The sequence below is a fragment of the Brienomyrus brachyistius genome, chromosome 9 (genome assembly GCF_023856365.1).
Source record: "Brienomyrus brachyistius isolate T26 chromosome 9, BBRACH_0.4, whole genome shotgun sequence".
Lineage (NCBI taxonomy): Eukaryota > Metazoa > Chordata > Actinopteri > Osteoglossiformes > Mormyridae > Brienomyrus > Brienomyrus brachyistius.
The window spans coordinates 16,422,690-16,435,706 of record NC_064541.1 but is presented as its reverse complement, the minus strand read 5'-3'; the positions used below and the strand labels follow the sequence as shown (position 1 = coordinate 16,435,706).

Here is a 13,017-nt window from a genome sequence, read left to right as displayed (position 1 = left end):
TCCTCCAATTTGCATCTCCTAACACAATTCCCACCCATTTTTTAAATTAATTTTATATATGTACATACATAAAACTCATGCAGAACGTCCACACAAAGGGCCATTGGGTGTGAGGGTGTGAGGCTAGTATGCTAAGCACTGTCATCATACTGCACTCTTTTGGTGCAGATGTTCTAAAATATATTTCCATCCACCCATTTTCCAAATCGCTTATCCTACTGGGTCGCGGGGTAAAATATATTTACACAATAAAAATAAATGACAGTACGTAACAGTGAACAATAATTTCTCAGAATGTGTTGCACGGTGTTACATAGTAATGGCTAAGATTTGCTATTATGCAGTGGGTATTGTACAGTGAATGAATGAATGTTTTGTGAATGTGTCTTAGTGGTTCTGGTCCGTGCAGAAAATTGGTCATGACTCGTGGTTGAGCGTAATGGCTGGAGGTGGGGATGACTTTATATACACTGCATTTGACCCAGTCTGTTGCTGAAGGTGGTTCTGTGCTTGGCCAAACGCAAACGTTTTGCCCAGGGGCCCACACAACCCATAATCCGTCCCTGGCTATAGCCCCAACTCACCAACACATAAAAGACTACATTGGCAACAATAGATTTGTAAATAGCATGCAAGAGTGACCTGCATATGCCAAAGGATCTCCGTGTCAGCTTTTTTCCTGAGAGCTCTGCGATAACTGGAAAAACGGCCCACAAAGACTTTGTAAAATCTTTTGCAAACACCGCAGTCGTGCCTTTTACGGTAAAATCCTCTCTCACTCTGGCCGAAATGTTAACAACTTATTTCACCACCAGGGGGCTCATGGAAATATCGCCTTATTAAGTGTGCGCTCAGGTATCCGATTCTCATCTGTAATGTTTGAACAACCGGAACGTGTTAGGCTTTACCTTACCTTTTGAGACACCACTCATCATTACTTTTAGCCCTGTAAGCCAATACGGCTATCCTATTCCAATCTTTTATACCTGCACCCTGGGCTTGTAAATCTAGTCGTAAGTAAGTTAGAGGCCAGAAAACCAGCAGTCATAGATACGACACATCCTGCTGTGATAAATTACTCCTGTTACAGGACAAGTGAGCGCAGAAATGCACACTGCTGTGGTTAGCGATGCACAGCAAATATTGTCTCGACATCAGTACTAATTTAGGATTTTGTGCAAATTCACTTCTCCGCCAAGTTTAACACCTCGGATTTTTTATTGATCCGCTGTAAATAACTAGGTTAATGAGTCCTCGTGGTGTGTGATTTCAGATTTATTTACGTAAACAAAGCAGATGCATGCTTATTCGGAGTGGCTAGATAGCGTGTAGACAGAAACCCGTCCTGCGCGTTAAACAGGTGGAAGTTCATGATCAACTCCACTCAGGATGCTTCTCACCTACAACTAGCGCGAGCCGCTGAATGAATACACCCCACACGATCGCTATAGCAACTGGTTGCTATTAGCGACAAGACACGGCTACGTTCCCCCCCCCCGGTGGAAAAGAAACGAGACCGTAGGCGAAAATGAGCACGAAAGAGTGGGTTTGACATAAAGGGGGCGTGGGTATATGTATGAAACGACAAGGGCGCACGGCTGCAAATACAAAGAGCAAGGAATCGTTTTAATAAGTGTTGCTGGATAAGCGCAGTTCGCTGCTTAACACGGGCGGATCCGGGAGGCACAACAGGTAAGCGGGCGATGCTGTTCGTGCAAACGATCGAGCACATGGGCACGGCTTTTAATGGGAAGATGCATCATAAGGTCTCGGATGCGGGCTTTTTAAGTTCAGTGACTGGGTTTTAAAATAATCTGAGATGGAGCAGTGAATACTTTTGTTTTTGTCGTGCTTCTCGCGTCTGTCGCTTCCTTCAAAAAAGGTTCAGGTTTGTTTTGTGTTTTTTTTTCTTCAATGTTGGTTTTCATTTTAAGGTACCTACAGGGATGTCACGAATTAAAAATCATTTTAGAAAGCAAATCAAGGAATACTTAACAAACAAAGCGGCATATTTTCCCAGAAAACTACATTTACATGGATTTATATTATTAATCCATTTCCTACATATGAAAAAAAAAACTGTTGATTTGCATAGCTTTAACTTCAAGACGTCATGCTGTATGTGTGTAATACCACACCAGGTGTAACACCTGCCTATTCTCTGTCAGGGGATATTTCCCATTTGGGATTATTTCAATTTCATTCCCTCTCTAATGAGACATGTGGGCAGACCGCCTCTCTGATTCAGGCCTGTCAGAGAGGGACTAGATGTCCATTTGTGCTTCCAAATGGGTTTTACACGCTACCCAGCCCTGCATGAGCCGGTCACAGAGCATGAGGAACCAAGAAGCTCCAGCAGCTGATCATAGCAATACAGACCAGCACAATGTCAATGACTCATCATGCTTGCAAAAGGAGAGGGAACCGTTTGCTTTTATTTTTAAGCTTGCCTTAGAGAAACCGCATGTAGACAGTATTTTGTAAGATGTAGCGGCTAGGAGACTGTACAGCACAATGTACTATAATTTCTATTCTGTTTGCGAAAGAGGGTGGTGTTTGTGCAAACAGACTTACTGTCCACAGAAATGATTTCAGCAAGTGCATCTCCTTATGTAAGGTACTGTAACAGTGAACATACGCTTTACTTGCAAATATGGGCTTAAAGTGTATACATCACTCGGTGCCCTGACTAATGACAGAAAGAACAATGGGGAGAAAAGTATTTATAGACAATGATATATGAATTTTTTTCAATGAAGAACCAAAGCGATAACGTCAAAATGAACCCAATAAAACAATTCAAGGTTAAATTCATTAATACTGTCACAAATTTAATTCGAGAAAACCCTTACAAATTTTCTACTCATCCTCTGATTACAAATATTTTTTTCATAGCTTAGTCCACGGAGTACAGATGTAGTACTTGTGTCAGTCTACGCTCACAGATACAAGATGACATCTACAATGAACGCTGACTGTACTGTATCTTTAGAAAGCAACTACAGGCCAGTACGGTAAGAGCTAGCAGATAATAATTAACGAGAAATTGCGGACATCAAGGGAACAAATGTTTTTCTGTAGACAGACTGATTATCATCCTCTCAGTAATATCTGTGGACAAGCAGTAATATTTAATATTTGCTATCTGGTATTTCATTTTTGAATACTGGATATACTTTTTTTCTATGACGGAACCAATGGGTTACTATAATAAAATAATCTTTAGGTTTAAGGTGAAACAGGTTTAAGGTAAAGTAGTACAGTACTATAGAATCCTGTACAGTAGTCCAGTGCACTGAAGTTGAATTTATCTCTCCTTGATCTCCAGCTGCCTCGTGTTTCACTTATTAATATGACAAACTGAATTGACATTTACACACATCCTTAATATTTAAAAATCTGAGGAAATAATTTGAATGAATCTCTGGATTAAAATATTAAATAAGAGATAAGATAATCAGACAAATCATTTAAGCTATTGTCTAATGCAATTTCAAGTGCTCTCTTAAATATTATGTTTGGGATGTACCTTAGTGCTCCGAATTGTTTAAAGGTATTTAAATTCAAATGCAGATTTAAGTTAACTTTAAATATTTTTCTATATCGAAATGCTTCAGCCTTCTATGACTATCCATTATGATGCAGATTTAATTATATATGAAGTTGCTATGAGTTAAATTATCGCCACTAAAATAAAATGATTAAAATCTTGATATGGACAGAAAGTGGTTATCATATATTTAAGTCTCTTTTTTGCAAATCCCATGAGCTAAACAAACGATTTTATGTTAAAATACTGACATGTAAATGGTTTCATAATATATAAGGAAATGTTGTACAGTATAGTTTTCTTTTATATACGTTTGTGTTATTGCTGAATGACTGATACATAAATATTCATTGACCAACATTAACATCAGCCACAGCAATACAGCTGCCACTGTTAGCCAATATTGCTTGATTAGACAGCTGTGGCCAAAAAAAGCTAATCAAGAAATATTTTTATTTGAATTAAAAATTAAGCAATCAAAATGAATTTATTGCTGAAGTCATAACTTTAGTCTGGTATTTGCATTGTGGCTATTTAACTACATGGGCTAAGAGGTCTGGCATCCAACTCTTGAGTTCTGCCTGTCTTCCTAGAGGTTCTTCTCGCACGTTTCCATGCGATCCCTCCAGGTACTTTAGGCTGTTGTTCACACAATGAATTGCTGTCTTGGTGATTGTGTAATGGCCCTATGATGGACTCATATAGCGCCCCTCATTTTTTGTGTTTGGGAATAGGCTTGTTCTCCTGAGCGAGAAAGGAATAACTCAGAAATTTATCTTCATTAAATCCATCCTTTAGATGGACTGGCATTCCTTCCAGAGTGTCTCCCTGCCTTGTACCCTGTGTTTCCTGAGATAGGCTTCAGCTAGAAGCACTTTAATGCAAGGGGCCTTTGCTAAAAAGGAGCCTCAACTGTCCTTGTTTAATAAAATCCCCCCACAGTCGCTGCCACCCCCCCTTTCCCCATTGATAACTCAAATAGGCACATGTTAATGTGCCTCTGTGCTTCAAGCTCATTATGGATGGATGGATGGATGGATGGATGGATGGATGGATCCTGCATGCATTATACAGTCTTAAATTTTGTGTTTCTGTTTCAAAATACCGGCGACTGAAGCCTGAACAGCATCCTGTCTTCAAACGCTGCATCTTTTTACCAGTCCCACCCAGTATCCCTTCCCAGGCCCTCATAGCTGGATAAGTGACTGTCCAGTGTCACTTAGGGACATTGATGAGATGAGGGATTGATGAGAATCCAGCCCTGCTTCCTGTAATGAGAAGTGCATTGCTTACTGTAATGTACCTCTCTGCTCCACACTTCATTATTCATTAACGGTTCCTGTCAGGGTTTTATTTTGGTGTAAATATCGGAGGTCTGCCTCTCCCCTACATGACAAACGTGGCTAGATGACATGCAGCTTTGGAGTAGCTGTGGAAAAGTCTCTCTTGTTTAATCACAAGAATTAATCAATCAATCAATCAATCAGTCAATCAATCAAAGAACCTTTCTCTGTGCACTTTTCTTTTTCTTAAAAAAACACTCCGTTTGGTCAGTTTCACTTGTTTGTTGCATTGTTATTAAACTACACTATATGGACAAAAGTACTGGGACACTTGGCCATCACACCTACAGGGACTTTTATGACATTCCATTCTAAATCATTGGCATCAATAAGGAGCTGGTCCCCCTTTGCAGCTATAGCAGCTGCCACTCTTCTGGGGAGGCTTCCCACAAGGTTCTGGAGTGAGTCTGTGGGAGTTTTTGCCCATTCATCCAGAAGAGCATTTGTGAGGTCAGGTTCTGATGTTGGACTTGAAGGTCTGGCTCACAGTTTCCATTCTAGTTCATCCCAAAGGTGCTCGATGGAGTTGTGTGCAAATCAGTGAAGTTCTTCTACACAAAAGTCACCCATTCATGTCCTTATGGACCTTGCTTGGTGCGGTGAGGTACGGTCATGCTGGATCAGAAAAGGGCCCCTAACATGCATTAAGAGTTTCCTTCACTGGAACTAAGGGGTCTAGTTAAACCCCTGAAAAACAGCCCCATACCATTATCCATCTTCCACCAAACTGTACAGTTGGCACAATGTAGTTAGTCAGGTAATGTTCTCCTGGCATCTGCCAAAACCCAGATTCATCCAATGTGATTTGTCACTACACAGAAAATGTTTCCACTGCTCCAGAGTCCAGTGGCATCATGCTTTACACCACTTGGCATTTCACTTGGTGATGTGAGGCTTGCTTGCAAGTGCTCAGCCATGGAAGTCTGACGGCACACAGTATTTGTGCTGGGGTTAATGCCAGAGGAAGTTTGGAACTCTGCAATCGTTGAGTCAACAGAGTGTTGGTGACTTTTATACACTGCGCACCTCGGCACTCGGCGGCCCTGCCCTGTTACTTCACGTGGTCTGACCCTTCATGGCAGTTTCTGTTGTTTCTAAACGCTTCAGCTTTGCAATAATAACACTTATAGTTGACCATGGAATATCTAGCAAGGAGGATATTTCACAAACTGATTTATTGCAAAGGTGGAATCCTGTGGTGGTACCACGCTTGGATTCACTGAGCTTTTCAGGACGACCCATTCTGTCACAAACGGTGCTTGATTTTATACACTTGTGGCAATGGGTCTGTTGTTCATCTTATTAAGAGGTGTATCTCAATACTTCTGTCCATATAGTGTATGTTGTATTTATACCAACTAAAATATGTACAGTATGTTCATCTAAACCCCTTTCCAGGTCAGGGTCACATGGACCTATAGCCAAGGCTAAGGTTCACCAAGGCAATAAAACTTAAGCATTTTGCATTTCCTAAATTAATTTGTTGGATTATGCTTAATCGCTGCTCTCTTGCTTTTAATGAGGCTTCATAGTGAGCTTTATAAATAATCCATCATCTCATTTACAGAAATAATGTGTTGAGTTACTCTTGCGTCATACTGTGTATTTTAGCAAATTAAAATGACACTCACTTAAATCACACAATTCTTTTTGAATTATATCTAGGCAGACAGAAAAACTTTGTCATCCTTATGCCGTTAGGTAGCCATTACAAGCCTTGAACTAGCATATCGAGTTTAGTGGATGCAATGTGAATGACGGCACCGAACTTTGGGCTTCTGCTTAAATGCTGTTCATGGTTTCCCACTGCTATATCAGAAGAATGCGCTCCACCTACACCCTTCCATTCACACTCACTAGGCGCTCAGGCAGTGTCTGCCTCCTCAGGTTAGCACCCAAACCAGAGATTCACTGATTATGGTATGATTTTCAGTCTGTAGCAGAGATCGATACAGTATTAAGCATTTGGGGCAATGGCATGATTTTGTAACATACTACTGCTGTTATATTATATTTTACCCTCGTAGACTATTACAATTTGCAACTTAAATTACTTAAAGTCAGACATTGCTCAAAAATGAGCTCCAGCAGTAATGTAGGGTTTGGGTTATTTTTATAATACAAAATATAGGCCTCATACAGCAGGTTAAAAATATGGACTGATACTGGCCATGTAAGACCCCTCGTTTAGAGAAAGGATGTCCCAGGTCGTGACAGCGGTGCGAATGTCACGTTCACTCTGCGTGCCTGTAAGTCACTGCTATGAGATATTACTTAGAGACTCAATTGTGATGGATTACAGACTGTCCAATCCCGCCTGTCACGCTGGGCGGGGGGGGGCGGGGGGGGCTTCCAGTGAGACAGGAAAGGAGAGACAAGAGGGGTTGGATGCAGTGAGCACAAAGACGACCCGTGGTTCTTGTCATCTTGGCAAGACCCTCCCCGCCCCCCCTTGTCGACTCCCAGGTGACGCTTTCCAGTCTCTGTGACAATCCTCTGTGACCCACACAGCGTGACCGTTGCCTCCATGCTAGCAGGAGGGCGGCTGCCTTGATCTGTGAAGCAGCGCTGGGGCCTCCTTAGGAGCGTGTGACCTCAGCTGCCCCTGTGAAGGCGGCCCTGAGCTTCTCTTGCCAGGTTTTTGGCAAAAGTATGTGTGTATCTCTGCTGCCACGCAGATCTTCTCCATTTGTGAGCAGGACTTTCACCTAAAAAGCCAGACTAACAGCCTGACAGAAGATTACATTTTAAAATGTTTATTCATGTTTGCATATACAAACGCTGGTCAATTAAACATCTAATCAGCATGTGGAAGCAGTTCAGTGCATAAATAATTAATACTTTTATTGATCCCAACGGGAAAATTATCTTTTTACGCCTCTCTCGACTTGCTCTTTGTAGAGTAAGCTGTCCACGAAGGGCAGCCTCCCAGGGAGCTGGGGGTTAAGGGCCTCGCTCAGGGACCCGCAGACGTACTGAGGCTGGATTTGAACTGGTGTCTTTCTGATTACAGGCACACAGGCTTAGTCCACTGAGCCTCACTCTGCCCTAACAAAAATCAGGACATCATTCCAACTGTCACTGAACTAGAGAGACGCTACTACGCTGTTCATTTCTCGCACGCCAGTATCATCATCAAAATCATGTGGACACAGATCAGCTAATGGTCAGATCAAAATGGGGGACATATGTGACATATGTGATCCCAGTGACTTTCGCCCTGATATGTATGGTTGTTGGTGGCAGATGGTGTGTTTTGAGTAGTTGAGAAACTGCTTCTCCAAAGTGATGTACAAGTGAGACAAATAGCACATTGCAAAAATATGTACTGTCAAGGAATCAACTAGACTGGTAGCTAAATGCAGCTAGGCTGAGCTTCCAGTGAATGCTCCAGTACAAGTGTAATTTCCCATGAATAATCTCTGGATGTTGAAAAAAATGTGTTTGGGTTGAATATACATTACATTGTGGGGACCAAATGTGATGTCTCCCCACAATGTCCCCACAATGTGATAAAAACCTGTTATTCTGACATGGTGGGGACCATTTGTTTGGTCCCCACAATGGGAAATTTAGTTTTATAAATATCCGTGACTGCAATCAGAAAGCTAAAAATGAGAAAAGCCTTGTATTTTGTTTGGTTACTTATGGTTTTGGTTAGGGCTGGGTGGGGGTTAACAGTGTCATTTTTGGGAACACCATATGTGATAAGGTAAACCACACCAAAGGGGGGGGGCACCTGGAAATTAATTTAATCAGAATGTAACAACAAGCCCAGCAAAGTTAGGATGGCTGGTATCCTGGTGGCTCTAATCCTCTAATTATTCCTCAAATGCCCTTTTTCATCAGGACCCCTTGACAGCTTCTGTCCCCAGCTGCAGTCAGGATGTCAATCTAGCAGCGTGGTGGGGGGTGCAGTTTGCTGAAGGACAGCCTCAGTAATGGCAGGGGAGTTCCTGAGCAGCACCTTGCCCCCGTCGGGGGCAGCCTTGCCGGTGTCCTCCTCTCTGACACTGGAGCAGAAGGCGGCCTTCGTCTTCGTCTTCCTGCTCTTCATCTTCCTCGGCTTGCTGATCGTCCGCTGCTTCCGCATCTTGCTGGACCCCTACCGCAGCATGCCCTCTTCCACCTGGACCGACTACATGGAGAAGGACACTTTCGATTACCGCATCGCCTGAGCGGACCTTCGCCTTGTACGAGATCATCCAGAAGACGGCTGAAGCTGATAAATGGGTCCCTACTGGGAAGGCAAAACCCCAGCTAACTGTGACAAGCATTTGCAAGGATTCTATGTACGGAATGTAACCTTGTGTGTCAGCTGACTAAGAGTAAAACACCTCAGGTGTCCATGGGAGAAGCTCCATTCAGTCCGTCTCTGTTTCCAAACCCACATACATAGACCTGTCATCTTCTTCCACTAAGCTAAATTTCAATTCAATTATATCCTCAATTACACCCCTCTGCTTCTGATAAGAACTCGGAGAGGTGAACCTCTTCCCTTTTTCTGAAGGCAGGATTCATCTCTCAAATGAGTAAATTAGCTTTTTTTTATTTTTTTTTTAGGGCGTTAAAGTAACCGATATGCAAAGTCCTATTACTTTTCATTGTCCCCAACATCAAGCAAAAAAATCATTTTTAAAAGCAGAAAAATGGAAGTTTTGTAATACCGTGGAGATCTGAAATCTCCACTCCATGCTTCTGTGGCGTAGGATCACGTGACGCATGACATTACGTGGGGCGACGACGTCCACGTGTGCGTCTGATATCGCCTATTTTATCTAGGTTGACCTGATATAATCTTTTTGAATATGTATATACCCATGTATAAGTCAATCCACGATATGACCTTTTCTGTGCTGAATGTTTTCTAGCTAAAGTTCAAGGAGACAGCAATGGACAGAAGCTCTGATCCCCTTGAGAAGCAGCATAGCACAGGAAGCGTAAACAGGCGAAAGAGCAGAATATCGAGCGGCCTTAACCCTATAACAAACATGACCAAGGTAAATGTCTGGGAACTATTTGCAAGTCTAAATGTTTACATGTTTATATATAACTCTGCTTTATGCAGGATTCTTGTCTGTTATTGAAAGCACCTTTATATGTCTGACACTTTCAGTGTTTTGCTTCAAACTGGAATCACAACAACAGGAATCGATAGTCAAAGCAAGACCTCTGGCATTGTTTTGGTAATGCAGGTATGATTATTGTCTGGATGATATCGATGACCATTGTTAGGGATGGCAGACATTTTTTGAATGCAATGTAAAGAATGTATTTTGTCCAGTCAACGTTTTGTTGAAATTAATCTTACCGTGTTTGGGGGTGAGAGATCTTTCAGCGTTGGGTCACCCAAAACTAGACCTAATTAAGCTACTTCGGCATTTTTCCATTAAAAGGCAGGTTTTACTTGAAGTTCTATGTATCCTTCTGAGTGCTACCTAAGTAGTATGTTTGAATGAGCTTTTTCAGAACTTGGAAATTAAATCCTAAAATGATGTTGGACGTTGTTCTTCCACACTACATAAAATCAGTTTATTAAGAATTATTCTGATGTAGTCAGAGTAACTAGTAACTGAAGTCCGTCTCCAAATGCTATCAGTCTAAGTATATTTATTGCATATTTATATTAGCTGTAGACCAGTTGGGGAAAGACAAAGACGTGGAATAGTAAAGATATGAGTTTTACACCCCTATGCGTTGGTTGATCATGGTTTGGTCCCCTTCTCCTTGATGTATGCCTTAGAATGTAGCCTGTTTACAGTCCATAATAACTGAACGACATGTAGCCAAGTTCTAACCAAGACCAACAGATAGAAGGGGTTCCAATCCGTCAAACTAGCGTCACTGGGGCTTTGGTGTATAAATCCATGATGTTATTGGTGTGCACTTTGACATCAGCTTTCCTCTATGTCACACTGTTGCGATTAATGTGCAGAACCGGCTATCGCTTGCGTCTCATGCACAGTGCATTTGCACATTGGTGTGGCACAGTGTCCTTGCAGCATGCTAGTGACAACAAGAAAGCACCTGAATGTTTTTTGAAGTCAACAGGTAGAATTTGATTGTTAGAATTTAGGCTCCGCCTACTTTTGGCCATGTACTATATTTTCCAGTCTTTCACGCATTTTATAATGAAAATAATAATAAATGCTCTTGAATGACTTTTTCTGTGGATTGCTTTTTGTCACAAGGCAGAAGTTTGCCATATTGGGCAAAAAGGAAGATTAAAAAGCTGTTTCTCCCTTGTCGTGATCTGCTGCCTGTATCTGCTCAGCATTTACCTTGATATAGATCCGTGAGACAGTAAGTGGTGTAGCGGGTTTACTACAATTATACCCCAGTATTCAAGCTCTGAGTATTCAAGATAATGCCTAAATGAGTACATATTGATACACATACTGTATTGGTATTCAAGTGAAGACATCCAGGGATAACGATTGCCGTCTGAGTGCAGCTGAAATGCATCAGTGAAGTACCTGAAATTCACGTGAGTATGAATTTCCAGTAACAAATCATTACAGTAAATGTTATTTTTTTTAACATCTTTTTATAAATTATTGCTTATTTTTGCATAAATGTGAGTGGTAAATGTTGCTACTACTATGAAATGTAATGTATGGTACTGCCACAAAAAGAAATTGATTGCATATAAACAGACATGGATATTTATTGCCTTATTAACTCTTCGGTAATTTGATGATTTGTGCTTAAAATTTGTGCTTTATTGTGCTGAAATATGTATATTTGAATGTTAGGGATATTTTTGGGAGGTCGAGTGTGGTTTCTTCAATGGACATGGAATGAATTATAAATTTCCCCATAATAAATAATGGGAGATAGTTCCTGATATTTGAGTTCCCACTAACGGAACCACTTACATTCCTACAATGAGGTGTAGGTGCACAGAACAGTCTGTTCTGTGCAGAACAACGTGGAATAGACATACAGCACGAAGGACGTTACATCGCAGCAGGCCAGAACTGAGTTATGATGAGGATTTAATTAAGCCTTCCAGAAAACACATATGGCCGTCTTACGCGATTCGTTACCTTCTTTTTAAAATGATCCAATCAAGAAAGGACATGGGAACTGCAATTTTTCTCATTGTCATTTTGTCTTAAGGAACAAAAAGTCAGCTCTATATCTGTCCGTACAGTATATGTTTCTAATGACGTCTGGTAAAGGTCTTAATATATAGCAATATCTGGGGAGATTAGGCCAAAACAGAATGTTACAAGACCTTGCTTCTTACCACGAACCTCCAAACTGCATCTGGGACTCAAAAAAAGTCAATAACTGTTTCTGATTTCATTGGTGTCTGAAACGTTCTTTTATAGCCTGTTAGAAAAGTAACAACACGTAGAAGCCAATGGTGCAAATTTACTTGTGATTTGTTTTCCCTTTGTCCGGTGAATCGTATCATTGGCCACAGCGAAAACACATCATGCCACCCTAGCTGTCTTGAGTGAGTCTGCATAATTATACTAAAAGGTTCTTCATTGCTTAGACAAGAGAATAATTACACTGATGCAATTACTCCATACACAGGACTTCCATTGGCAGACGCAATAGTTGGCTGGTTAAAGTAAGGGACCCAGCAGACCGTTACATCCTGATGCAATTGCAAAATAGTGGAGCTCATGTGTGAATCATAATATACTGTTTCACGAATTCACCAAGAAGAGGGCAGAGAAATTAGCCGAGCTCTAATGTCTTAAGGTGAAACAATATGCCTGTACAAAATGGGATGCTGCTGCTTTAAGTCGATTGCTGGATAGCATTGCGACTTGTTCCAATAGCAGGGAGCAGTGTTTAATTAAGGGAGTAAGTTATACACCAAAAGGCTAAGAGCTACACATAACGAGGATGAACCAGGCGTTATTGGTACAATCACCGACTTCACATTCTGTCATCACTGCAAATAAACCCAGTGACAATGTCGAAAAACTGGCCGCTTCTGATAAGACTTCGACCACCTCAAATTTATGGGAGCACAGACTGTAGTGTCTTCGTACGGAGGCAATACAGTCTGTATGATCACACGCACATTAGCCATTTTCTCTCTCCGACCTCAAGAAATAACTGCACGATTTTACAAAAAATACAGTGAGGCAGTCTGACGGA

At 41.4% G+C, this 13,017-nt stretch overlaps 1 protein-coding gene across 3 annotated transcripts; it reads left to right on the top strand.

Moving 5' to 3' along the window:
* Positions 1-1,464: 1,464 nt before the first annotated feature.
* Positions 1,465-11,054, top strand: LOC125748400 (cortexin-3). 3 transcript variants are annotated; one of them, XR_007399539.1, is made up of 3 exons: positions 1,465-1,692; positions 8,743-9,185; positions 9,765-11,054. XR_007399539.1 is itself a non-coding variant. In XM_049024436.1 (2 exons), exon 2 carries the CDS (start codon positions 8,835-8,837, stop codon positions 9,069-9,071), a length of 237 nt encoding a protein of 78 aa, XP_048880393.1. In that variant the 5' UTR covers positions 1,465-1,692; positions 8,743-8,834; the 3' UTR covers positions 9,072-11,054. The 3 variants fall into 3 exon arrangements, 1 of the variants encoding a protein (XP_048880393.1); XR_007399538.1 differs by having other exon boundaries at positions 8,743-9,893; positions 10,010-11,054; XM_049024436.1 differs by having other exon boundaries at positions 8,743-11,054.
* Positions 11,055-13,017: the final 1,963 nt, after the last annotated feature.

Excerpts from the sequence above, each read along its gene's own strand:
- LOC125748400 (XM_049024436.1), top strand. The coding sequence starts at position 8,835 with ATGGCAGGGGAGTTCCTGAGCAGCACCTTGCCCCCGTCGGGGGCAGCC.